The sequence below is a fragment of the Ctenopharyngodon idella genome, chromosome 16 (genome assembly GCF_019924925.1).
Source record: "Ctenopharyngodon idella isolate HZGC_01 chromosome 16, HZGC01, whole genome shotgun sequence".
In the NCBI taxonomy this organism is placed as follows: Eukaryota; Metazoa; Chordata; class Actinopteri; order Cypriniformes; family Xenocyprididae; genus Ctenopharyngodon; species Ctenopharyngodon idella.
In genome coordinates this window covers 10,680,825-10,708,670 of record NC_067235.1, presented here as the reverse complement: position 1 = coordinate 10,708,670, position 27,846 = coordinate 10,680,825, and the positions used below count along the sequence as shown (strand labels likewise).

The 27,846-nt window shown below is 38.8% G+C and overlaps 1 protein-coding gene across 1 annotated transcript; it reads right to left on the bottom strand.

Moving 5' to 3' along the window:
- Window positions 1-1,061: 1,061 nt before the first annotated feature.
- LOC127497723 (lipid scramblase CLPTM1L-like) lies at window positions 1,062-27,201 on the bottom strand. Its single transcript, XM_051866413.1, has 17 exons — window positions 26,661-27,201; window positions 26,471-26,566; window positions 24,276-24,450; window positions 20,481-20,602; window positions 20,295-20,382; window positions 20,037-20,154; window positions 19,803-19,897; window positions 19,376-19,460; window positions 19,170-19,273; window positions 19,021-19,065; window positions 18,877-18,927; window positions 18,623-18,705; window positions 18,111-18,145; window positions 17,958-18,013; window positions 17,807-17,851; window positions 4,985-5,100; window positions 1,062-1,908 (listed from the first exon to the last, which is right to left on the bottom strand). Exons 1-17 carry the CDS (start codon window positions 26,771-26,773, stop codon window positions 1,824-1,826), a joined length of 1,512 nt encoding a protein of 503 aa, XP_051722373.1. The 5' UTR covers window positions 26,774-27,201; the 3' UTR covers window positions 1,062-1,823.
- Window positions 27,202-27,846: the final 645 nt, after the last annotated feature.

The following is a 27,846-nucleotide window of genomic DNA, read 5'->3' as shown; positions in this document are numbered from 1 at the left end:
ATAACAGGTTTAAGAACTCTTTATGTAATAACAAAAAAAAAAAAACTTGGAATGTTTAAATACAATAATACAATACAGTAACATAAAGTAAAATTTTCAAACATTAAAATGCAAAAGAATTAGGCTATAAAGAACAACAGGTAACACTTTACCATAAGGTCTCATTATTTAATCCATTTAATGCATTAACTAAGATTGAGCAATAGCTACATTTGTTACAGAAAGTATTATTTTTTTGTTAATGTTAGTTAAGAAATAAAACTGATCATTGTTAGTTTTATCTCAGGTCCATTAAATAAGTTCTTTTGATTTTAGTAATGTTATTAAACAGTAACTAAGAAATTAACATTAACTAAGAATAATTAATGCTTTATAAGTATTTTTCATTGTCAGTTTGGTAATAATTAATTAACATGTTAACTAATGAAGCCGTATGTCTCAAACTTTACTGAACAATAACAAATAATCAGAACATTTCTAATCATAAGGGCATGTTGTAGTCCAAATTAAAATATAAAAATGTTTAAGTTTGAAAATAAAAAGCCTATTAAGTCTTTAATTATTAAGTATTTGATGCTGTGATGAACAACATTGAGATTACAAAAACATGAATGGCTGTTTAGAAGCATTTTTAAAACTTCACTAGCGCAGTTGCTTTGTTTGCGGAGTTTCCGGGGTAACCGCTGCATTCTGCTGTTCCATCAGCGCCCTCTGCTGTCAGAGAGTGAACGCGCACTTTCATTCAGCGCGTCTCCTTCACTCGTTCCGCCATGTCCTTCTCATGCACGTTGGGCTTGTTTACATCTGAGCGCGAGTTCTTTTGACGCAGGATACAGTGGTGTTGTGCATTTTATACGGTTGATGGGAAAATATTGTTAAATGCATTATAAAATTTTTAATAATTGGTAATAAATTATTATTTACGGTAGTTTTAAGTGCCCACGATAACAATATCGTGCATATTCATTATCGCGATATATCGCATTACCGAATATCGGCACAAGTCTAGTTTGTTTGGAGGTTTTGTTGAAAGGCAGCAAGACGAAAAAGCCAGAAGAAAATAATTCTGTAGCCAAACTTTAATAAAACATTCTTTAAAAGTCAAATGAAACCTATACAGTCAAATAGATGTGTAGTTGACTTTTTTCATGTAAAATTATACTTTCATAATAAACAAGACCAAATTACGCACATGACAAAATGATACTCTTTAAACATTTGCAATAAATACTGTACTGAAGCTTGCTATTTTAGAAAAAGAGTCTGTAACCTTTTTAACAGTTTCATTTCCTGTTTAAGTGCACAGCATATCCAAAAAGGAACTTGTCTGTGGACACAAATGCAAAACAAAGACAAAATGCAAAGCTGCTAACTCAAAATGTGTTTCATAATATGAAGAATGTAAGTTTCTGTTCAAAACAATTAGTGGGTGTTATTTTGGATGTTTAAAAACAGTAGTGTAGATTCAGCAATCACAGGTTTTACCACTGCAGTCATTCTTTCAAAGGACGTAAAAGCCCAGGTGGCTGTTGCTGTAGTTTCTTTTAGAGCTTACATCACTTTTTAATTGTTGGATGGATCGGCCTGAGTGAATATTACACACTGATTTGGTCTAAAGCAGGTGTGCTCTGCTATTCTCATCAACTCTGGCTTGTTCAAGTAGGTGTAGCTCTGTGGGATTTTGCAGCAGACAGCAAGAGGCAGGAACATTACAAGAATACACAGAACTTTCGACGACTGTAATGCCCTTCTTTAGTGTTCTTAGCATTTCTCCTGTATTGCATGCATGGAGAGCGCAAGCTGTCAGAGAACGTTGCGGACACTTAGTCTTCATGTGGCTTTCCTTTGGGTTTCTTCCTGTTTGGTGCCCCGTAATCACGTGACCTGGACTTGCTCACTGGGTAAATCCTGAGGACAGTGAAATTAACGTTTCCATTACATTCCTGTTACATTCCAATGGTTAATAATTGTACCCTCAATAAAGACTGAGAAACTACTTCATAACTGTGGTTTATCAAGCTAAAAGCTACTGATAATTTAAACTATAACCAAAAATCTCTATTTTAATATATTTCAAAATGTAATTTATTCCAAAGCTGAATTTTCAGCAGCCATTACTCCAGTCTTCAATGTCACATGATCCTTTAGAAATCAATCTAATATGCTGATTTGGTGTTCAAGATATATCTTGGTTACTGTTGTAACCTCTGTTCCCTGATGGAGGGAATGAGATGTGGTGTCGAAGACTGACACTAGGGGGTGTACTTGGGAGCCCCAGTCACTTCTGATACTTCCAACCTGGTCTCATGGAAAGACGTACCTGTGGGAACGTTTTCGCAAAAATACGTACCAATGCGTACATATCACTGCAGTTTCCAACAGAAATGAACACTAGAGGCAGTAAAACAGCAAGCGCAGCTAAATCGTTTTTATACACAGTTACGATTACAGGGTCAGATTATGGATTAATAAAGACATGTTTTCATGTCTCCTTGCACAATATTATGTTATGACTTCAAAACGCATTTTACCAAGGTGCTCGATTTGTAAACGAATATATTTTGGACTTTGCATTGCTTAACCAGCTCCATATATTTTGCTTTTCTGACATAACAATCTTGCTTGGTAGCTCAGGCCGAGGAAGCCTTGGGTACGAATCCGGGGAAAAACGAGTCACGGTAAAAGAGCTCAAAGATAAGAGATCAAAACAAGCTAGAACGGCACGATTACGGATGCGTTTAGGTCACATTTACTTTTGTTAACACTATCGGGTAGGCTTAGGTGTAGTGTTGGTGGTACGTTATTTTAAAATGTAATGGAGCATTACACTTTTAGCACCACTCACCGGACAAATTTCAAATCAGAACTGTGGTGATTCGTATAAAAACCAGCGTCATAAAAACGTACCATTTTCACGTTTATCTGTGTGAACACGCTTTTAGCGCCACTCAGAAACTGCAGTGATATGTATGTATTGGTACGCATTTTGCGACTTGCGAAAACATTCCCACAGGTACGTTTTTCTAATGAGACCAGGTTAGATACTTGAGAATTGACGAGTGGAATTTGCACGCGCCACTCCCCTAGACATATGGGTATAAAAGGAGGCAGCGGAGCTTTGGTGGCAGCTGCAGGTGGACACCCTCGGCAATGAGCAGAAGACGAGTGTGACCTGTGTTTAATCACTTTGGTCTGCTTCTCTACTGCTGAAAACTGCTGCGAAAAATCCTCGACAGTGTTGCAGAAGAGGCCTTGCGAGATGGGGGCATTGAGAAAGCGCGCTTTGTCGACTTCCCTCATCTCAGCAAGGTTCAGCCAGAGATGGCATGAACAACTAATGTGGACATCGGCTGGCTGAGAGCCCTCACCGTGACTTTAGTCAGTCACCGAGCGCAGTTAATCCCTGCTCAGAGCTACCCTTGTGCAGCTCTTTTAGAGCTTTAGCCTGATGGACCTGCAGGATGGCCATGGCATGCAGGGAGGAGGTGGTACTATTATCCTAGGTACCCCAACGGAAGGGTCCCAGAAAAGTGGTACAGGACGGTTCGGTATTTATCGGCAGCTGTACGGCTACATATGCACTGTTTGTACCATGCACGCTCCTCCGACTGACCTGAGAAACGTTTTCTGTGCGAATATTTCAGCAGTTATTATGTGTGTCCCGTATTTCTGTCGACTGAACCAGCGATACCAATAATTTGTGAATTAATCATTCTTTTGGCTCGATTCTTTCTTTTCCATGAATTGGCCAAACGCGCTTGCATAACGATCTGAAACTATTTGGATTCGTTCGGACCACTCTGTCACTGAATCATCTGAAGTTGTTGCTCGGTCAGTAACAACAAATACAGAACAAATAGCGCTGTTTTCAGGTATTTTACTAGTTTACTTTGAAGACTTTTAAATCCCAAAATCACCACCCTTACAAACATTTACTATGAATGAACTGTAGTAATGTACCATGGTTTGTGGAAATGTGGAATACTATGTTATAGCCATTTATATTGCAATATATTTATTAGGTGGGTAAGGGAATACATAATTCATTTCTTTGTGAAGGTATGTATAGTTTTTACCTGTGTTTAGGTGTTTTATAACATATCATAATATATCATTTGACAGTGGTAGTGAATAGCCATGTATGGTTTTACCTGTGGTTACTAAGTCTCACTGTCAGAATATTTTCATTTGTGAGCTCCTCATGTACTTCTGGGAATAAAGGCTGCTTCCTCTTTTGAGGTGAAATGGGGGAGTGGGGAGAGGGGAGTGACGCATGCAAATTCCACTCGCCCATTCTCATTGACCTTTTTTTGAACTATCAGAGGTGACTGGAGCTCCCAAGTACAACCCCTAGTGTCAGTCTTCAACACCACGTCGAAGTGACTGACAGATAGGGAACATTTCTCATTATTATCAATCTTGAAAACAGTTGTGTAAACAGTGATACTTTTTTCAGTATTTTTTGATGAATAGGTAGTTCAAAAGAACAGGATTTTCTAAAATAAAATTTATTTGTAACATTAGTTTTCTTAAGTATTGCTAATTTCTTTGAAAAAATTACTGATGCGAAACTTTTGAATGGTAGTGTACTGTATATAAATATTCATCTGATGCAATAAAACAAGGATTTCAATTAGGGCCACAGCATTAAACCTTATAGGCTACACGTAATAAATCATTTGATTTAAACCATCCAAACTAAAACTAAAAGGAATCTTCCCAATTCTCCAGAGATAGAGGACAGTTTGGAGAATTTGATTAATGCTACAGAAACCTACTGGAAAAAAATAGCTTGTTAGTGGAAAAGTGGATACTGTTAGGAACTGAACTACTGTTAAAAGAACTGAACTAATGTCATGTTAATGAAAATGTAGCTACATTACTAAGACTGTTATTTAGAATTGCTGTACAGAAGTTACTCCTACTGATTGACTTATTCACTCCTTCATCCTATTCCACATGCACCAACCGTATGTTTTCCCACCTGCGCTGATAGAGGTAGATGAGGAAGACCACATCATCTCTGAAGCACGCCAACTGATGGGGTCCAGGGGTTGTTATTATTCCACTAAACACATCACTGATGAACGTGTTCAAACCCTGAAAAGGAAAAGCAATAGTAGTGATATATTTTGGAAAGGGTCTCTTTATATTGAAATCTTAAAACTTCCTATTAAGCACAAACAACTTAAAAAAATGAAAGATTGGTGTTCCCCATATTTAAAAAAAAATAAATAAATAAATAAAAAAAATAAATATATATATATATATATCAAAATGTCATTTTATATAATTTTTTTTCTCCTGGATGTTTTTTGCACTCAAAAGTCATCATTTAGTTTATGGCCATTGAACTAAATGATCAGTTACCTTATTAAAAATAAGCTTCAGCCCTAACGTTAAGATCCTTCTGAAGGATATGCAGAGCGGTAGGTGCTACATACAGCCAGGAACATGTCTGATGACCTTTCACCATGTCAGTGTTTCTCAACTGGTGGGTTGGGTCACAGAGTGCGTAGTCAAAGAAAAAACAACAAAAACAAAAAACATACTTCTAGAAATACTTTTATTTTGAAAGACGTGCATGAACACTGTTGATTCATCTGTCAGACGCAGTTCCTTAAAGGGGGACTCAGTAATATTTCAAATACACTGTTTGGAAGTTAGTCAGGCCGATACCAACAACAAACGTCTAACCAATCAGCATTAGGGGCGTATGACGGTCGAGGAGAGAGAACGAGCAAGAGCGAGATTTGAAAATAAGAAAAAAAAACCCTGCAGAATGAGAGATGGGGATATAATACAAAAGAGCTCAAAAGAATATCACTGGAATGAAGGTTAATGTCTGGGCAAGCGCTTTAGGACCCATGTTTATATTAGAAAAGCTTTCCATCGCTGGAGAGAGCTAAGAGGGAAGGCCTGAAAACAGACGCGGAGGCTGCTTTGATCTCGCTCATGTGAGTAACACTGGGTTTTGATTGTCTGGAGCTGCTGTGCTGTGTGACTAACAACGAACACTTTGTATTTACTCTTGTGTACTGTACATTCATTTTTTGTGCTTCCTTGTTGTTCTTTCATCAACTGCACTTTATTTTTCGTGAAGCATTTTGTTGCGTGTCAGCTGTGATAAACAGACGTCCAACTCGCATTGCGTGTGTAACAGTGGCCAGATAGTGAGAGTTGAGCAGGTAAACCACTGCACACTGACAATCGCTAGAGAATGAGGTGCTTAGCGTCATTGATAGTGCGTTCACCTCACGTGCCAGCAGCGATCAGGCCGGGGTTCGAGACCGACTCAGAGCAGGGTGGAGTGTGAGTTTTGGAGGCGGAGCAATGAAGAGAGGGGTGGGTTTGTTTGGGTTGATTTCAAATATCAACAATGTCCAACAGTGTAGTTCAAATACTACTTACAACACCTTTAACCTGTTATGAAATAAAGTCTCTCACCTCAGAAAAACAAAATTTCCTGCACTGTCAAATGTTGTGAGCACTGTACTCCTTCACTATATACAGTGGGGAAAATAATTATTAGATCCCCTGCTGATTTTGTTAGTTTGCCCACTTACAAATAAATGAGGAGTCTATCATTTTTATGGTGGGTTTATTTTAATGGATAGAGACAGAGTATCAAACAAAAAATCCAGAAAAAACACATTATATAAAGGTTATAAATTGATTTGCATTTCTGTTGTTGAAATAAGTGTTTGATCCCCAAGCAAAACATGACTGGAGAAACCCTTGTTGGCAAGCACAGAGGTAAGTCATTTCTTGTAGTTGGTCACCAGGTTTGCACACATCTCAGGAGGGATTTTGTTCCACTCCTCTTTACAGATCCTCTCTAAATCCTTAAAGTTTCTTGGCTGTCGCTTGGCAACTCGAAGTTTCAGCTCTCCACAGATTTTCTATAGGATTAAGGTCTGGAGACTGGCTAGGCCATTCCATGACCTTAATGTGCTTCTTCTTGAGCCACTCCTTTGTTGCCTTGGCGGAATGTTTTGGGTCATTGTCATGCTGGAAGACCCATCCACGACCCATATTCAGTGTTCTGGCTAAAGGAAGGAGGTTCTCGTCCAAGATTTTATGGTACATGACCCTGTTCATCGGCCCTCAATGCGGTGAACTCGTCCTATACCCTTAGCAGAGAAACAGCCCCAAAGCATAATGTTTCCACCTCCATGCTTGACTGTAGGGATGGTGTTCTTGGGGTCATAGTCAGCATTTCTTTGTTGATGCCAAAGAGCTCAATTTTGGTCTCATCTGACCACAGCACTTTTCCCAAGCCTTCTCTGAATCATTTAGATGTTCATTGGCAAACTTCAGACGGGCCTGTACATGTGCCTTTTTGAGCAGGGGTACCTTGCGGGAACTGCAGGATTTCAATCCATTGCGGCATAGTGTGCTACCAATGGTTTTCTTGGTGAATATGGTCTCAACTGCCTTGAGATCATTTACAAGCTCCTCCCGTGTATTTCTGGGCTGATCCCTCACCTTTCTCATCATCATCTTTACCATGAGTCAAGATCTTGCATGGAGCTCCAGACAAAGGGTGATTGATGGTTATTTTTTATTTATTCCATTTCAGAATAACCACACCAACAGTTGTCTCCTTCTCACCAAGCTTCTTACTGATGGTCTTGTAGCCCATTCCAGCCTTGTGCAGGTCTACAGTCTTGTCCCTGACATCCTTTGACAGCTCTTTGGTCTTGCCCATGGTGGTGGAGAGGTTTGAAAGGAAGATATAGATTCTTTGGACAGGTGTCTTTTATACACATAACGAGCTGACGTTAGGAGTACTTTCTTAAAGTGACGGGACTAATCTGTGTTGGACATGGGCACATAAACAATCTGTAGGAGGCAGAATTGACCCTTCGTCAGGAGTTTGATTGACAAGTGATCTAACCAATCATAATGCTGAATCTGCCATTTTGTCCGACAAAGCAGTCAGGAGTTAGAAGATTAACTTTGGTGGACTTGAACTTGAAAAATGGTGTGTATTTACGTTTTCCCGCATTTAAATAAACAACATAAACAACATTCCTTCTCATGTTCATTCATGTTTATTTGATGCTATAAATGAACTAATAGGAAGAGATGATTAGTTCATGAGCTGCTTGAGCTGAGGCACTACAGCAATCTGTCACAACACATTAAAGAGCCACAAAACGTTTTTTATTGTTCGAATTTCTTAAAAAATTACACAATTTGAAAGCTGGGACTTTGTTTAATATCATAAGTAACCTGCTCTGTCTTGTCTGTCGATGTGTTGTCAGTGTCCTCTTTGCTCCACGATGTATTTTTCACTGCGTGTGGTCATGGCTTGTTGGACAAAGCAACAGTAACTAAGGGGGGCGGGTCTTTGCAAAGGGTCAATTCTTGCTGGTTGGTAGGGGATCAAATACTTATTTCATTTGATTAAATGTTAATCAATTTATAACCTTTATATAATGTATTTTTTCTGGATTTTTTGGTTGATATTCTGTCTCTATCCATTAAAATAAACCTACCATAAAAATTATAGACTTCTTGTTTCTTTTTAAGTGGGCAAACTTACAAAATCAGCAGGGGATCAAATAATTATTTTCTGCACTGTATATATAAAGAGCGAAAGAAAATACGAGCCTGCAACGTCGTATTACTATCAGTTACTAAATCATAAAATTACCAAAAAGTAACAATAAATTACATAAATGGTATGTCTTGTGTTAACTGGGAAGGATTTGCATGTAGGTATGATGTTTATTCATCAGGATCAGTGTCCATGTTTTATTAACAGTTCATGTAAGTGTTGTGTATTTACCATGGTAAATGTAGTTTCTGTAACCTTAACCCAAAATACCAATTTTTTTCCCATTTTGTGTTATTTTGATGACTGGTGGCTCATACCAACTTACTAACTTTATTTGTTTATTCATCCGTGTTAGTGATATTCTTACAATTTATGTGTATGTTAAGTAAAGTGAGACGGTATTTGTGTGTGTGTGTCAAACTTTTTTGAGAAATAAATTTGCTTGGTTCTAAATTCACCAAAAATATTCTCGTAACTTTATAATATTAATATTGAACCACTGTACTCACTGTCACAGACCCACCAGGCTCTTCCATCAGCCAATCACAGCGCACTCCCTCACCAGAGTTCTAAACACACACACCTGATCCCCATCATCACGCAATCACAGCAGTCACCTCAGTTCACTGTCCGGTCTTGTTTGAAACAAGGACTCGTACTCCAATGCTCCTGAATCGTGAGAATACTTACCTACTCCACTCCAGCGATCTTCCTCGTCTTCGTGCCAAGTGTCTGCGTGATCCCTACCGTCTGCGTATCCCTACCGTTCCTGTATGTTAAAGTCATCTCTGCACCCGCCATCATCCACGAGTCATCCACCTGCAAGAAAAGGACAGTATTATCAATTCAGTTTACCTTCACATTAATCTACATCTCCGTTACTCACCTGATCATCTGTCATTGCAACGCTGTTTGTTAATAAACTCTCTCACCTTTACCAACCAGTTGTCTCCTACTCTTCTGTCTGTGACAGAAGACCGGACCACACTGTACAGCAAACAGCATGAGCTCACCAGATCCATTTCAGGAACTTGTGGACGTCCTCTGTCGAACACTCACCTCAAACCCAGCCACTTCTGCACCTGCTCTCACTTCCGCAAACACCGCCGTCATTCCTTCGCCACCGGTATACGCCAGTCCCATGGCCAAACCAGCGCCCTTCTCTGGCTCTGCGGAGGACTGCAACGGCTTCATCTTGCAGTGCTCGCTGGTCCTGGAGATGCAGCCGCAATTATACCCTGACGATCGCTCCAAGGTAGCGTTCATCATCTCCCAGTTAAACGGACGTACGTTACAGTGGGCAGAAACCATCTGGTCGCAGAATGGACCAGTAACCCAGTCTCTGGCGAATTTCCTCACCCATTTCAAAGAGGTTTTCGGAAGACCTGCTGGTGATTCAGCGGTGGGTGAGCAACTCTATCAATTAAAACAAGGATCTATGTCTGTTAGCGATTATGCCCTCAAGTTTAGGACTCTTGCCGCTGCCAGTGGATGGAACGAACAAGCTTTGCTCACCACCTATCATCAGGGTCTGATTCGCCACTCGTATGCAGTCGTGTCTTGAAGAACACCAGGGCCAGCTGCTACGCACATCATCCCTCCATCAGCCAAAGTCCATCAGCCCTCCAGAACCAGTAACAGAACCCATGCAACTGGAGAACAATCGTCTAATTTCCGCTGAACGGCAGAGACATCTGACCCGAGGATTGTGCTTATATTGTGGTGCATCTGGACAAGTGATTTCTGCATGTCCCACTCGTCCAGCTCGTCCCATGTTGTGTGCCATTATACCTTCCATTAAGAAAATAAAGCCACTCACCACAATCGTAACACTTACTGCTGTCAATGTCTCCATTCCAGTCTATGCTCTCCTCGACTCCGGGTCAGCCGGCAACTTTATCTCTGGTTGCGCTCTGCTGTCAGCTCAAGCTCAAGACAACCTCAACGCCGTCAGTCTACCAGATCCGTTCAGTAACTGGCAAACCACTCGGTCGGAAACCCGTTTATAAGTGTGCTGGACCAGTGAAACTTCACGTGGGGATACTTCACATGGAAGAACTTCATCTACTGGTTCTGGAGGATTCCACCGCTGATGTGATCTTAGGGCGCCCATGGTTGGAGCAGCACAACCCTATCATCTCATGGACCACCAGAGAGATCCTGAAGTGGGGCGACACCTGTTTTCCTGACTGTTTTCCACAACGACTTCAGCCTTCTGTTCCTCCTCCTGAGTCTCTTCCTGTGTGTTCCACCTCCATCGAGAGTCCAGTAGAAAAGAGGTCAGTTGATATTCCTCCGTGTTACGCCCCCTCCAGTGATGTTTTCTGCCCGAAGAGAGCCTCCAAGCTGCCTCCACACCGGCCATGGGACTGTGCCATCGATCTGCTTCCGGGTGAGTTAGTGCCCCGAGGGAAGATCTATCCACTTTCCATCCCAGAGCAGAAGGCCATGGAGGAGTACATAGAAGAGGCTTTAAACCAAGGCTACATTCGTCCGTCCACTTCCCCCTGCTGCTTCGAGCTTCTTCTTCGTGGCCAAGAAGGACGGAGGCTTGCAGCCTTGTATTGATTACCGGGCTCTCAATAAAATCACAGTGAAGTTCCGATATCCTCTTCCCCTTGTCCCAGCGGCTCTGGAACATCTCCGCAGTGCCACTGTGTTCACCAAGCTGGACCTCTGCAGCGCGTACAACCTCATCCGGATATGTGAGGGGGACGAGTGGAAGACGGCCTTTGTGACCCCTACTGGACATTACGAGTACCTCGTTATGTCGTATGGCCTGGTCAACGCCCCCTCCGTATTCCAGGACTTCATCCATGAGATGCTCCGGGAATTCCTCCACAAGTCCGTCCTAGTCTACATAGATGACATCTTGATCTATTCCCTGAGCATGGCCGAACATCGCCACCACGTTGCGGAGGTCCTCCAACGCCTGAGAGAATTCCAGTTGTACCTCAAAGCTGAAAAGTGTTCGTTCCACCAACCATCTATGCAGTTCCTCGGCAGTAGCAGTGGCATCCAGATGGACGAGGGGAAGGTGGAGGCCATCAAGAACTGGCCCATTCCATCCACCATCAAGGAACTCCAAAGGTTTCTCGGATTCTTCAACTTCTACAGAAGGTTTATTCAGAACTACAGCTCCACAGCCCATCCACTTATCAATCTCCTCTGCAACAAGCCCAAGTCTCTGTCCTGGACACCATCGGCCAGCGAAGCATTCAACACCTTGCGAGAAGCCTTTACCAGCACCTCCTGTCCGTAACACTCACATGAACAGATTTAAATATGTTTTTAGTACATTAATGGATCTTGAGAGAGGAAATGTCATTGCTGGCTATGGAGGCCTCACTGAGCCATCGGATTTATTCAAAAATATCTTAATTTGTGTTCCGAAGATTAACGAAGGTCTTACGGGTGTGGAACGCCATGAGGGTGAGTAATAAATGACATTATTTTCATTTTTGGGAGAACTAACCCTTTAAATGCTGTACCAGTGAATCTGATTATTGACATAGTGAAACAGCAGCATTGGCCAGAACATTGCAACCTGTCTTGAGTCTGGGGTTTTTGGCCAAAATAAGCAAAGTATTAGCAACTATTAATATGAGTGAACTGTCAAAAATTAGCTTAATTGTTAAGCAAGATGTTAATGAGCCCCCGTACTTCAGAGGTGATCGGGAAGAGAAAATTTGTGTTGATGAGTGGGTGGAGACAATAAAATGCGCTTGAGGAAGCGTGAAGTGCCCTTGAAAGACCAAGCTGATGAAGTACTGACAAAGTTGAAGGGCAAAACCTGCGATTTAGTAAAGGTTGGACTGAGAAATAATCCACTGATTGACCTCAGTGATGGTCCAAAGCCAATTTTTAAACTGCTCAAACAACACTGCAGTGACACTGTGTATTCGTGCATGCAGATTTTTATGCCACCTTGCCCTTGAAAAATGAGAAACCATTGGACTCAAAACTCTTGCGTGAAGTCACTGTGATGTTCATTCGGAACTGCCTTGATCCAGAGCTGGCTCTAATATTCAAGTGTAAGCCACTGGATGAATAAACCGCAGCTGATGTGCAGGTTAGACTGGATGAGTATCACAGGGAGAGTAAGCTCCTACAATGCAAGTCTAATGTCCATGTGAGTGGCATCGCGTGTCATGCTCAGTAAATGGACATTTTGTGTACTCATGGCCTTGGTATAGAGAAAAATACAGCAGTAGCACCACCTCAGGATGCTGAGCAGTGTACTTAAGGTGTACTCAAGATCAGTCTTTGAGTCGCATAATCAGTCTTTTGGAACGAGTTTTGGACCAGGGTTATAGTCAGCAGGCAAAAAAAGTCTTCAGACCTCAACATAAAGTAAGAAGTGGTGTAACCAAACAAAATGGAGCATGTGAAGTATGTGGCGATGCAAGTCATGTACTTTTTCAAGTACTTTTTCACACTGTCGAATAAACCATCTGTGCTTTAACTGTCATGCCTCTGGCCATAGAGCATCAGCTTGCTCTGCCAGGACTGCCTACAAACCACAAGTTTAACAGAGCAGTCCTGACTCTGTCAGCTGGGAAACTACACGGCCCACATGAAGGGACTAGTGGAGGGCCATGCGTAATGTCCCCTGGTAGTGACGATATTGATTTGGCATCTTTTTATTGAGTTTTGCAGTAGTGTTGATGACAAGACAAAAGTGATTTTACAAAACGTGCAGAGACTTAACACAAATGATGATCTGTTCTTTACTGATGTTTTGATACACGATGTTGTTTCGCTTCGAGGCATGCTTGACAGTGGGTCTATGGCCTGTACTATGAGTACACAAGTCCTGTCCAAACTCATTGAAGCAAAAGTACTTACCTCAGATGATGTATCTGCTCACACTGATTGGCTGTGGTGGTCAGAAAACAAGTCCACTGGGACTGTGTGAGGTGCAGATTAAAGTGTTCGACTGCTCCTTCTCTGTACCCGCCTTAATTGTTGATGGGCAAAATGCTGAACTAATTTTGGGAAGTAATGTCATAAAACATCTCATTTATGACATGAAGATATCAAGTGATTTCTGTGGGAGAGTATCTGACTTGCAAGGAAAAGATTCTGATACAAGAGCTTTGATTCAACTCTTGTGCAATGTTGAGACATGGAAAGGAACAGATCCTCCTAAAAAAGTAGGAACTGTAAAAGTAAAACATGCCATCACAATGATACTAAACTGCTCAGACTTCCTTACAGAAGGTTATCACCGAAGCTCTATGAGAGGCCTATGAGATGATATGGAGGAGTGTGACATATTCAGAAAGTCAATATGTGATTATGCATTGCCTCTGGTATGCATAGGCTATGCACAGACTTCCGCTGGCTGAATGCGTGCACCGTCAAAGATGCACATCCTCTTCTGCATCAAGTGGATGCATTTGCGGCTCTAGCTGGTAACACATTCTTTTCCACAATGGACTTAACATCAGGTTATTATAATGTGGAAGTACATGAGGATGACAGAAAATTCACAGCTTTTACTACAGCATTTGGTCTTTATGAATATAATAGGCTTCTGCAGGGTCTGTGCAATAATCCTGCGACATTCACGAGGATGTACATGAATGTATTTGGTGATCAGAACTTCATGAGCACGCTGCGCTATCTCGATGACATCCTCGTTTTCGCTCCTGATGAACAGCTTGCTTTGGAATGACTAGAGATGGTATTCCAGAGGCTCACAATCTGAAACGTTCTCAAAAGATGTCTCATTTTTCCCATTTCATGAAAACTTCCTTTAAGTTTCGTGGACACATTGTGAGTAGTGAAGGCATAACTACAGATCCTGAAAAAGTTAGAGCTATTGTTGACATCACAGAACAGCATCTTATGAAAGATGGCACTTCCATCTCAGACAAAAATAAAGTCGTTTTTGTGGATGGTGGTTTTCTACCAGCAGTATATCGAAGACTGTTCTTGCATTGGTAGACCCCTTTTTGCATTAACATCAGGCATGACATACCAAAGGACAGAAATGTGTGATGGAAGGCAGAAAACTTACCTCATCTGACTGGACCCAGGAATGTAGAGATGCCTTTAGTGCGCTGAAACAGGCTTTACTCGAAAGAGTAATTCTGGCACCCCCAGATTTTAGTAAATCCTTCTTGCTGTCTGTTGATGCTTCCAGTAATGGGCTTAGTGCGGTGCTTTCTCAGGTAGTGGCGGGTGGAGTGGTCGCTCGCCCCATAGCCTTTGCTAGCAAGTCACTTAATTATGCCCATTCAAAATATCCAGCACACAGGTTAGAGTTTTTTGCTCTTAAACAGGCAGTCTGTGACAAATTTAGTCACTGGCTCAAAGGTCAGCAGTTCTCAGTACGGACAGACAACAACCCACTGACCTACATTCTTACAAAACAAAGTTGGATGCTTGCGAGCAAAGATGGGTCACAAAGCTCGCTTCATATAATTTTGACATCAAATACATTCCTGGGCCTAAGAATTTAGTCACAGATGCCCTCAGTCGTCAACCGTTTGTGCGAACCAGTGTGATCCACTGTCTTGCCAGAGTGCCCTATGGTGCTTTCCTGGAGGAGTCTTAGGTATTGAATCCAGAGAACGTCCAAGATGTGTTCTGCTGGTCGTGTCATCCTTTTGAGAAACAAACACAAGACAAGCCTTTTTCAGATATTGAGGTAAATAATGCTGCTTTATCTAGGCAGTCTGTTATTTCTCAGGAGGACATTTCTGCCATTCTGGACAGTAGATGAAAACAGGAAAATCATGCTCAGCCATATGCTTACCTGCTTCCACAGCTACTTGGGTCGATTATTCCATCTCGTTTGTCAGACGATCCAGTACTGTCAAGACAGGAGCTGACAGACTTACAAGATGCTGATCCTGACCTGAGCAGAGTGCTTTTCTTTGTGGAGCACGGACGTAGGCTGTCTAGGAGAGAGTGGAACAAAGAATCACCTCGTGTGCTCCGGTTTCTGAGACACTGGAACAAACTATCAGCAAGAATGGGTTTATTATATTGAGTCTCCAAAGATGTCATCACAAGGAAGAAGACTTCTCAGTTTATTGTCCCTGCTACTCTTCGAGATATATTGCTCAAGGGAGTGCATGATGAAGCTGGACACCAGGGGCAACACAGAACACTATACCTACCCAGACATCGGTTCTACTGGCAAGGGATGAAAAGGGATGTAAAAGAGTATGTAAGATGCTGCAGAAGATGCGTTGTCAGCAAGTCGCCAGAGCCTGAGGAGAGAACTCTGCTTGAAAGTGTTAAAACATCAAGACCACTTGAGCTGGTTTATATGGATTTTTGGTCTGCTGAAGACTCGTCCAATAAGTCTCTGGATGTATTAGTTGTGGCAGACCATTTTACTAAGCTGGCTCAGACTTACCTTTGTCCTAATCAATCCACAAAGGCAGTTGCGAAGCAGTTATGGGAACTTTTTCTGCATCTACGGCTTTCCTGAGAGAGTAAAGAGCGAGTACATTCAGATCAGGGATCAAGTTTTAAAAGCAGCGTGATTTCTGAAATGCTTCAGCTTGATGGTGTTCAAAAATCACATACGGCTCCTTACCACCCAGATGGGTAACAGGACCATTGAGAGATTCAACCATACATTTGGCAACATGATTCATGCCTTACCACTTAAAGCAAAGCACAAATGGCCTCAAATGATGAAGTTTCTCATTTTTTTTCTATAATGCCACAATTCACGAGACAACTGGTTTTTCTTCATTCCAGTTGATGTTTGGTACAACTCCCAGGTTGCCCATTGACATGATGTTTGACTCTGTGTTGCTTGATGACCAGGTGGTCAACTATAACCAGTATGTGCAGTCTTTCAGAGATGATCTTGCACAAGCTATGAAAGTGGCCCAATATTCTGCCTCGAAACAACAACAGAGGCATGCAAATCTCTACAACAAAAAGCAGAAAGGTGCTCCAGTGAACATTGGTGATAGAGTGCTGCTGGCCAATAAGGGTGAGCGTGGCAAGAGGAAAACTGCTGATAGATGGGAGAGTCACATCTACATAGTGACAGGAATAAATGATGAGGTTCATACTTTCCAAATCAGAAATTATTTAACTGGAACTGAGAAAGTTGTTCATAGAAATCTCATTATGCCAGTGAACTTCCTGCCTTTTCAGAACAAGGTTTCTGAAGATGATTCTTGCAAGAATGTTGCCTCGAGTAGGTCAAGTCTGTCTGTGAGAGAAATGTGGAGCTGAGATTGCCTGTCAATGAACCAGATGAGAGAATGGCGGCATGGGTGTCTGAACCCCCAGAAGTTGGCCTTTCTAAATCTGATTCTGTCCAATTAAGTGTAGATGAACGGCCTAGTAGCCTTACTGTACCACATGCTACAGGCCTCAATGGACAGACCTTTGAGACAGAATGCAGATCTTTGACATGTGAGCCTGATGTTGACAGGAACATTGATCAGGCTGATGCAGGTGTACATGCTGATACTTCAGCCAATGTCCATTTGCAGCAGTGTTCCAGAGCTCCTTCTGGTCAGGGTGGATCATTAACTGTTAAACTAGGTGTGGGATGGTGGTTAAACCAGTCATTAGACTGATCCAGAATATGCATCAGAAGGTTTTGCCTGGGTTGTAGTGTTTTTTGTTTGTTTGTTTGTTCATATAGGTGTGTGATACTCATATTTAAAAATGATTAAATTCTGTAATTAAATTTTAATATCTATGATTGTAGTACCATCTATCGGTTTCAGGCCTCATTTATAAGTGGAAATAAATCTGATATGAATTGGATACTTGCATTTGCATCTTCCATGCAAGCGGACAGATCGTATCTTCCCCTGTCGATGTGATTCGTACATTGTACATGGAGGACGAAGGCTCAACCCAAGGTTTTGCTGATCTTTAAAGATGGTGCGGAATGCAAAAGCTTGTATTATCATTTCATATGCGTCCATAGCATATTGAGCCATTTTTACTTCCTTTTTTGGCCTAAGCTTTTCCGGGTCATTGCGTTGTTTCGCCAAGTGTGTAGTGTAAATGCAGATATCGGATATAGGTCACTTTTAAAAGAAGATGTAAGCTGGTCATCAAAAAAATATCAGATATAGTCAAGAAATCAAAACAGGGCATCAAGACCTGCAGTGTAAATGCAGCCTATGTGAACAGCCTCTTAGTTTTAATGGTCTTTTTGGACTAGGGAGGAAGTTGTGAGTTTCAGTATATTTTGAAAAAGATCACAGAAAATCAATTTTCATTCAATTAACTGTATCATACCTTATACATCAAGATGGACATTTGGAGGTGAGCCACTGATTTTAACTGTGGAGAAAAGCAAAAGACACACTTAAGGAACATTCAGAGGAAACCGTAAAGGAAAAAGACAACTTCAGTAGAACTGTATTTTAGAGCTGGCCTATAAACAAACCTTGTAATTGATGAACAGCTGAGGAACCATTGACAGAAATCCAAATGCATAAACACCTTAATGTTTAAAAAGAAGAGGAACTTTCATTTTGACCTCCTTTGTGCAGTAAGTAATAAAGTGTGACTTAACACTTTTTATTAATAAAGCTCTTACCACTAATAAGGCCATTGGTTATCCAAGAGTAACAACTATTGAGAGTACACAACATAATGAAAACATAAATACATATATTAATATATAAAATTACAAAAAAAAGTTTGTGAACCTTTTTTTGTGAATTTTCCATATAAATATGACCTATATAGACAGATGAATTCGAAATAGAACCTTCTGATTTATGAGTTGAGTTGTTAATAGAAATGGGCCAACATATTTTCAAGCTGACATATAGAAGTGATTCACAGTTACATGGAAACATGCAGTTGCTGTTCAAGGGCATCACACCAGATAACAGCAAAGATTCACTGCTGGATTATTTCGCTTAATAATTAAGTTAAAATATGCAGCGTTATTTGTTTTACTGGATTTCTCTTTATCTAGTTAGAGGACTTACAGGTAGACTCAGTTTCAAAGTAGGTCGAATTTATAGAAGATTCTTACGGGTTCACAAACTTTCCAGTATAGAGAGAGACAGAGATAATACTTTATTAAAGTAAAAATGTTACCTTTTATTTTGGAGATACAAGTATGAGTATATGGCCCCACTGATACACAATGGATACATCAGATATGACAAGAACTTCATGGCCTGTACAAGTAAAGAGAATGTCCTTGTGAAACTACTAAAACTAAAAAAACATATTTCCAGGCCAAAAAAAAAAAAAAAAAAAAATCTGTGTCAAAGAATGCTAATTCTACAGGACCTCAGAAAACAGGAATAATAATGATCTAAATGTTTCAATGAACAAATTGCTCACACCTTAGAATCATAGTCTTCCGTTGCGCGCTCAAAATCATCCATTCTTTCATCCTTCAAGAAAACAAATTACAATGAGTAAGATGAGTCGCACATTCCTCAAAAAGACCATACTGTGCTTACTTAGTATAAGTAATAAACACTTACATGGAATGTGGGTGAAAGTGCTAAGACCTTATTCACTTTCCATAACTACAAATTCAAGAACAAGTGATAGTGGAGGAAAAGTCATGTTTGGTTTAAACCGAAATAAATGCCAGCAGTCCAAAATGAGCACATTTCATCTATTTTTATACCTCAATTAGAGCTGAGATCCCAGTGGGAAGCAGAATCAGCCAGCTGGATTGCTCTTCTAGTAGATGGAGGAATATTACGATGGTGCTGAAACATCTCCACACAACTGCAGAGACAAACAAGATTTTATAGCCATTTTTCCCAATTGCGACAAATTATTTGTGGCTTTTCTTGTTGCACCAACATACAGCAGCTATTTATTCAGTACCTGATCTTCTAGAAATACCAGCTAAACTCTTCTTTTCTCGCCAGAACCTTATGTCATTCTTGAAGGCAAAAACCTCAAATGAGAGCTGCAAAACAGAATATTCCATTATTCGTAAGATAATAATAATATATAATAATAAACAGTTTGAGTACATTCAGGCCGGTTTCACAGACAGGGTTTAGATCAAGCCAGGATTAGGCCTTAGTTCAATTAGGGCATTTATGTGGCTTTATAAATGTGCCTTAGAAAAAAAAACATTACTGGTGTGCATCTTAAAACAAAACAATGGCAGTGACATTTTAAGATATGTCAGTGGAAGTTGCTTTCAGTTAAAACAGCTCAAACATGAATTTTAGTCTGGGACTAGCCTTAAGCCTTGTCTGTGAAACCCGGGGGGAACATGCATATCTTTATAAAGCATGTTTACATGAAATGCAGGCACTAGAATGGACAAAGCCAAGATGTGTAGCCCACTCTCAACAAACATGGCTTTAATTTCATCAAGATTCTGCTCCGAAAATCCTGAAAGAAAGAAAGTAGAAAAACATGCTTATGATTAATACAGAATTAAACATTAAACCTGAGAAAACTTGAGAATCTAGTTATTAAATTATTATTGTTGTATTTGATGCATATATGTCATGCATTGTATGTCACTCACCAAAATGTTTGAGTGAGTAAATGACAGCTTGTATGTGGATCCATATTCTGAATTTGCGTAAGGTAATGGTGTCATATGATATTGTCAGCGGGACTGCTTTTGTGGTGCTGTTTATCTCCTGTGTAATTTAACACGTAAACTTGCATTCATAAATTAAACGCATTAAATTTATTTTTTTTCATTTCAAAATCTTATATAGAATCGTCTTTTTATATAGAACTATCCTTCTTTTTTTTTTTTTTCTTTTTTTTTACATACAATTAAGTCCTTTAATCGACTTCTTAGTTCATCAACCAGTAAAAGTGGCAGATACAGTTTCTTTTTTTCCTTTTTTCCATCTTCAACTCTGAGGAAATAAAATGAAAGTGAAACAAACAGGGTTGGATGTCCAGGTAAGATATTAGACACACATACACATTATCAAGGTTTCAGATAATAACTCACATTTTCATATAGCGGCGAAGGTCGCTGGGCACCGCAGCGCTGTTGAAGGTGAAATCCTCATTCATCATGTTCAAGGTAAGTCGTGATCTCCAGTAAGAAACAATCTGCTGCTCTTCTGGTGCCTTTACACAGGAAAATATCCACTTTCAAGTTCTCAATTCACATCTATCATGATGTATTTGCACACTGTAAAAAATCTTTTTTGATTTTAGTCAACTAAACTTAATTTACTGTGTTTATCCAATTGATTTGTCCAATGTATTTAAATTGACACATAAAAAAAAAAAAGTTCTCTCAACTTTTGGGAGTAAGTAAAACTCAAAGCCAAAAAAACATAAAATATAATCAGTTGAGTTTTTTTTTTTTTTTACAGCATAAGCTTTGGAGTAGAGAACATATTCATTTAGTACATAGGCTATGTTTTCATATTGATGAAGTAAGATAATACTTCACTTTACTGTATTTTTATACAGTTTTATACAGAACTTGCGGCCATAGTTGACTAATGATGCTTTTGAGAAATGCACATCTGGATAAGAGCATCATCTAAAAGCATTAAATCAACTTTATTTGTACTTCAAAGTAAAGTTGATTTAAAGCTTTTAGTTGATGCTCTTATCCACATGTGTGTTTCCCAAAAGCATCATTAGTCAACTATGATCACAAGTTCAGTTGTTACCAATGTAATTAAACGATTTGGCAATTCCCAAAACCATAGTTCCAATGAACATTCACAAACAGTGTTGCAAACTTGTGTGGTTAGAACTACAGCTCTAGAGCTGAGGTTAGAAGCATAGTTTCCTGCTAAAAGGACATGTGGACATAATTAATCATTATCCTGAGCAAAATAAGCAAGCTGACATTCAATACAATCTATTTATTTCATTTCAAATATATACAAATATATACAAAAAGTGCGCATATGTGTCACGGCTGTGACTGTAAAGAGCGCACGACAAAAGAGTAAGGAACAAAATAGTCTTTAATAAATCCAACAGGGGATACATAAGAGATCGCAGGAGAAAAAAACAGACAACCACATTAATACTGAAGCCATGGAACAATAAACAGACAGAAAATACACAGAGAATGTAATCAAAAGAGAAACAGAACAGGTGCGTGGAATTAGGAACTGTGGAAACTAATTAACAAACAGAGAAACTAACTAGGAACCCAGGCAAACACAAACAGAGCTGAGTGAAAACTAATCAAAAACAGAACATACATGTTAAAATATGTATATGGGAGTATATTGTCAGTACATTGGGCAGTGCACTTTAACCATATTTCAAAGACAACATAAGTAATTAAGAAATTGCATATAAACAATATGTACATAAGTCTTACTTAAGTGGATCAAAAAGCAGTCTTAATTTAAACTATGTGAATTTAATATAAATTTAAACTATTATAACTTTTCCTTTAATTGCAAATAACATGCAGTTAACTGTCTGAAAACACACCCAGTTCGCACTTAAAGCTGCAGTCTGTAACTTCTTTTGGTTAAAAATGATCCCAAATCAATTTTTGAGCAAGTACATAACCAGCCAGTGTTCAAAACTATCTCCTTACCTTAGCCCAATTCACAACGGCAAGCTTATAATAATGTTTTCTAATTTGGGTGGTACTGGTAGGTTTCCGCGGGAAATTCAAGCATGCATTTGTCATTGTCTTTTGTCTTTGCATCATTACGTCACATCTGTTTACATAAAGAAGGAGCCCCAGCTAGTAGGCTATATGGCATGCGGAGGATGCTACAGGCGGCGGATCATTTATAGCCTTTTCTCACAGCAGCTGGAATAATTAAACTAATCATTTTTATAGCGGATTGTATGGTATGACAAATTAACGTTAGAGATTAGTGTACAGAAAATGAACTCTACAAGTAACGCTAATACACACTAAATACACATAGTCACGCAATGCTGATTTTGTTAACATTAACAATTTGAGAACAACGCATAACAATAATAATTTGCATGGTTTGATGTGATCTGAGCTAAGCGATCGTTAGATTTAATCACCATTGGTATTGCGATTTATTGTAATGCTTTTTTCCCTCAGTTGGTCAGAACAAAAGTGGCAGATTTGTTGCTTACTTGTTTAATTGACATTCTCCAGTGAAAATTCTTATTTTGGTCATACTTCCAAGACTACACCATCTGTCTGTTATTCTGAAGTACAGTATCCACCGGTGTGGTGACTGACAGCCACACATTCTCCTCAAAACATTAGATTCATCTAGGCTGAGGAGCCGTGCTGATGCACAACCCACGTAAAGATAATAATTTAGCAAATAACTGCAATTGCAGGTTTCGAACAGAGATGGCGACAAAGAGGCAACATTTACGGACCGCAGCTTTAAGTACAGTGCCACTTGAAAGTTTGTGAACCCCTTGCAGAATCTGTGAAAATGTGAAAAATTTTAACAAAATAAGAGATAATACAAAATGCATGTTATTTTTTATTTAGTACTGTCCTGATTAAGATATTTTACATAAAAGATGTTTACATATAATTCACAAGACAAAAAAATAGCTGAATTTATTAAAATAACCCAGTTCAAAAGTTTGTGAACCATTGATTCTTAATACTGTGTGTGGTTACCTGAATGATCTACGACTGTTTTTTTTGTTTTGTGATGGTTGTTCATGAGTCTCTTGTTTGTACTGAGCAGTTAAACTGAGCTCTGTTCTTCAGAAAAAATCTCCAGGTCCTGCAGATTCTTCAGATTTCAAGCATTTTTTTGCATATTTTAACCCTTTCCAGCAGTGACTGTATGATTTTGAGATCCATCTTTTCACACTGAGGACAATTCAGGGACTCAAACACAACTATCAAAAAAGGTTCAAACATTCACTGATGCTCCAGATGGAAACACGATGCATTAAGAGTCGGGGGGTGAAAACTTTTTGAATTTGAAGATCAAGGTAAATTGTACTTAATTTGTCTTCTGGGAAACATTTAAGTATCTTTTGTAGCTTTCAAAGGGCAGAACTAAATGAAGAAAATTGATATTTAATCAAAATAAGAGAAATTTGGACATCTTCATCCTGTTCAAAAGTTTTCACCCCTGACTCTTTGACACCCCTGTCGTAGATCATTCAGGTAACCACACACGGTATTAAGAATCAATGGTTCACAAACTTTTGAATGGGGTTATTTTAATAAATTCAGCTATTTTTTGTCTTGTGAATTATATGTAAACATCTTTTATGTAAAATATCTTAATCTGGACAGTACTAAATAAAAAATAACATGCATTTTGTATTATCTATTTTATTTTGTTAAAATTTTTCACATTTTCACAGATTCTGCAAGAGGTTCACAAACTTTCAAGTGGCACTGTATGTTCTTTTAAAACATATTCCCCCGGTTTCACAGACAAGGCTTAAGTTAGTCCCAGACTAAAATGCATGTTTCAGCTGTTTTAACTGAAAGCAACTTGTACTGACATATCTTAAAATATGTCAGTGCCATTGTTTTGTCTCAAGATGCACACCAGTAATGTTTTTTTCTAGGGTACGTTTATAAAAGCTACTTAAATATCCTAATTGAAGTATTGCCTAATCTTGGCTTAGGCTAAGCCCTGTCTGTGGAACCGGGCTATTATTTCTGTAAAAAAGTAGTCTTTTTAAAAGTATGCTAAAGTGTACTTCTTTTTTATAAGGTTAATTAGGGCAGCAATAAACTGCCACAATATTTTTCCTGAAGATTGGGAGGAATTCAAGTATTCTGAACTTGTATGGATACAACAATGATAAACGTGCAGACAGTAATAATTGGCTACAATACCTCACGGTTAGTGGCGGTTCCAGACTGAAGAAGGATCACCTGAGAGGTGAGACGGGCCACAAGCCGCACATGTCTGCTGTCTTTCCAAGGCAAAACTCCACTCTTGTGCACAAACACCACGGCATGGACGGTCCCATTGTTATGGGTCATCTCAGGAACTGCGACACTCACCTTCCTGTAATCACAAAACATTGTATGCTATCTGAGGAACCAAACAATGCAGTTTCAGTATTCGCATACAATAAAACTGGTCAAAACCACATTAAAGTAAAAGTTTCTAAAATTGAATCAGTTTCTCACCAGATCACCAGTTCTGAGCCACAGTGTACTTTCTGTAACTAAATGGTAAATAAGATTGTCATCTAGCCCTACCAAAAATGTATTGTGGTGATCCTATTGTACTGTGATGGTATCACATGGTAAATACCATGATACTTTGATATATACTAGTCCCTTAAACCACATTTAAAAAAATTACAAATGCCATTAAATTATTAAAATCAAACTAAGTGGCATGTGCATGGAAAATAGTTGTTTTAGTTATATAACACATAGAATTCAGAGTGCCACATAAAATTATTTGAAAATATAGTAATCATGAAAAGAAATAAACACAAGCAAGAAAGAAGTAAAGAAAAAAATCATTAAAAAGAAATAAAAGAATGCATTAAAAAGGAATGTGAGGGACATAAAGAATAAAAGGCTTAAAATAAACATTTGCAAACAAATTATGTTTTCTCTACTAACTAACAGAACTAATTACTTTTAACTAACTGGTCATAATCAGAACATGTCCAAATACTTCTTTATTGTTTTATCATTTAAAACCTTGTGTAGGCATGTTCTCATCAACAACAGAACAGCTACAATCGTTTAAAAAGTTAATTTTTTAAAAAAAATTTTAGCTTAAGTGTGCTTAATTGTATGGAATGTGCACTTGTAGTGTACTTCAAATCTTACAAAATATAAACTGTACTTGCAGATACAACCCCATTTCCAGAAAAGTTACCTCTTTAACCTTTTTTAACTGCCAAATGTACAAAGAAAATATTTTCAATGTTTTCCCTAACCAACTGAATTGTATTTTGTAGATATAAACAAATTTAGATTTTGATGGCTGCAACACACTCCAAAAAAAGTTGGGACAGAGGCATGTTTACCACTGTGTCACATCACCTTTCCTTTTTAATTACACTTTTTAATCATTTGGGAATTGAGGATACTGATTGTTGCAGTTTTGTCAGTGGAATTTTTGCCCAATTTTACCTGATACAAAACAGTCTGAAATTGGGGTTGTAATATAATATTAATGAATAAAAGGTCACTTAAGTGTATTAAAGGGAGTATGTTTCTATCTTAACACTCTTAAAGGGATAGTTCACCCAAAAATGAAAATTCTGTCATCATTTACTCACCCTAATGTTGTTCCAAACCTGTAGTTTCTTCGTTCTGCTGAACACAAAGGAAGATATTTGGAAGAATATCAGTAACCAAACAGATCTCGCCCCCCATTGACTACCATAGTATTTATTTTTCCTACTCTGATAATAACTGGGGGGCGAGATCTGTTTGGTTTCTGACATTCTTGCAAATATCTTCCTTTGTGTACAACAAAACAAAGAAACTCATACAGGTTTGGAACAACATGAGGGTGAGTAAATGATGACAGAATTTTCATTTTTGGGTGAACTATCCCTTTAAGTACATTTTTAAAAAGTGCACTTTGTAATGTCAAATTAAAAGTTTGTTTTAAATCATTATGGTTTAAAAATCTTTTGTCATGCTTTAAAGAAGTACACTTTGCAACTACTAAATTGCAACTTCATCATTACAGATGTGTTATTACAAATAAGATATTTAAATACATGACATAAATCCTTGCCAGTACATTCAGCAGTAGCCTACTCTTTAAACCATATTTCAAAGACAACATAATAAAATTATATTATAAAGATTATTAAAGTGATACAAAAAGCACTCTAAAGTTCAACTAGTTGCATTTAATACAATACATTTTCCTTGAACTGCAACTAATATGTTCAAAAACATTACATTAACTTTGCTATTAAGTAGCTTATATTATTTTAATGTAGAGCCTATTATAATATTGTAATAAGTACTCTTCTTAAAATTATGCTTAAACTTAAAACTTATCTTTTCCACACGGGTAACAAACCACAAAAAGGTCAGCTTACCTTTCAAACTTGGTGTTTATATCAAATCTGTCCACTTTGAAAAGCAGGTTGTGTCCAGCTTCATCACTCGGGGTCCACAGCGGAATAGATACTAAGCTGTTGAGAGATTACATGCAATAACTGTAACCTTTTAAAGCAATGGGCGACTTACAATACATTTGACAAAGACAGTTAAATGAGATACTCTCACCTGAAGTCGAGGCTTGACAGTGAGATAAGATGAAACGCAGCTGTCCCCTTTGGCGCTATCACAGGGTTTGGTGTGAATGAAGCCGTATATGGCCCAGCAGGTATGGAGGACATACACCACCAACACCCCAAAAATCACTTTAGTGTAAGACATCTTGAACTGCGAGCCATTTTTAGGTTTAGAATAGCACGACGGGAACATCGTAACGCCACGCCAAGTCGTTGTTGTAAAGGGGACGAATACAGAACAAAAGCTTTTAGCGTTTTCCCTTAGCTGGCAAAGCACAGCATCACTTGCCTCGTTCATTCATTCATTGTGCGCTCGCGGAGGGGAAATGATGCAGAGTCTTATTCCAGGCGCTGTGAAAGCATCAGTGCTGCAGCGAGTTTCAGTGAATGACAGAAGGCATAAAACCATCAGAGCACAAAGACTGGAGCGGAGATATTCATTTACATCAAATTTCCCGAATATGCAACCCCACGATCTCATGTATGAATAGCATCTTTGAATATTGTATTTGTGGGCAGGTTTGAGTGGGATGAATGCGGAGAGCGCCACCCTGCGGTCGCAAGGAGAATATGCGCTTGTGATTTTTTATGTTCAAAAACATGTCAAAACAAAACATTATCGTTGGAATTATTATAGATTCGAATTCTTCAAAAAATGCGGTGGTCTTAATTTTCTACTTGCTTGTGATTTTAAATGCATTAAACTCCCAATTAAGTTGTCTAATTTTCACAAACAAGCTTTGAATGCGTGAAAATTAGGCTAGTCTACAAACACAATTTCTCTCCCCATTCCTGTGTTATTTGTAATAATTAATATATATTATTCAAAAACAAAACCATTTTTTTTGGAATGATGGTTTAACAAAGGGTTAATTTTTGTTACAGACTTGATAAATAAGTCAGGTGACTTATATAATTATAATGACTTTGTTAATTATCTTGGGACAAACGTATCTTCTAAAGAATATTTAAAACTCATTCATTGTATCTCCCCGAAACTATTCTATCTTATAAAAAACGAAAAGAATAATCCTGTAACTGGTTCTCTTGTCTGTTGGGGGCCTTTCAATTAGGGATAAAAAATGTAATAATATGTATATCAGAAGAATATTAACCAAAGAAAAAAGTGCTTCACCTAAGGCAATGGTGAAGTGGAAACAGGATTATCACTCCCTTGT

Coding starts and splice junctions, on each gene's coding strand:
- LOC127497723 (XM_051866413.1), bottom strand. CDS start 26,773: ATGTCCTCCATACCTGCTGGGCCATATACGGCTTCATTCACACCAAAC. Junction 20,383..20,480: donor CTTCGCCGCTATATGAAAAT/GTGAGTTATTAT, acceptor TTATTTCCTCAG/AGTTGAAGATGGAAAAAAGG. Junction 19,898..20,036: donor TTACTCACTCAAACATTTTG/GTGAGTGACATA, acceptor TCTTTCTTTCAG/GATTTTCGGAGCAGAATCTT.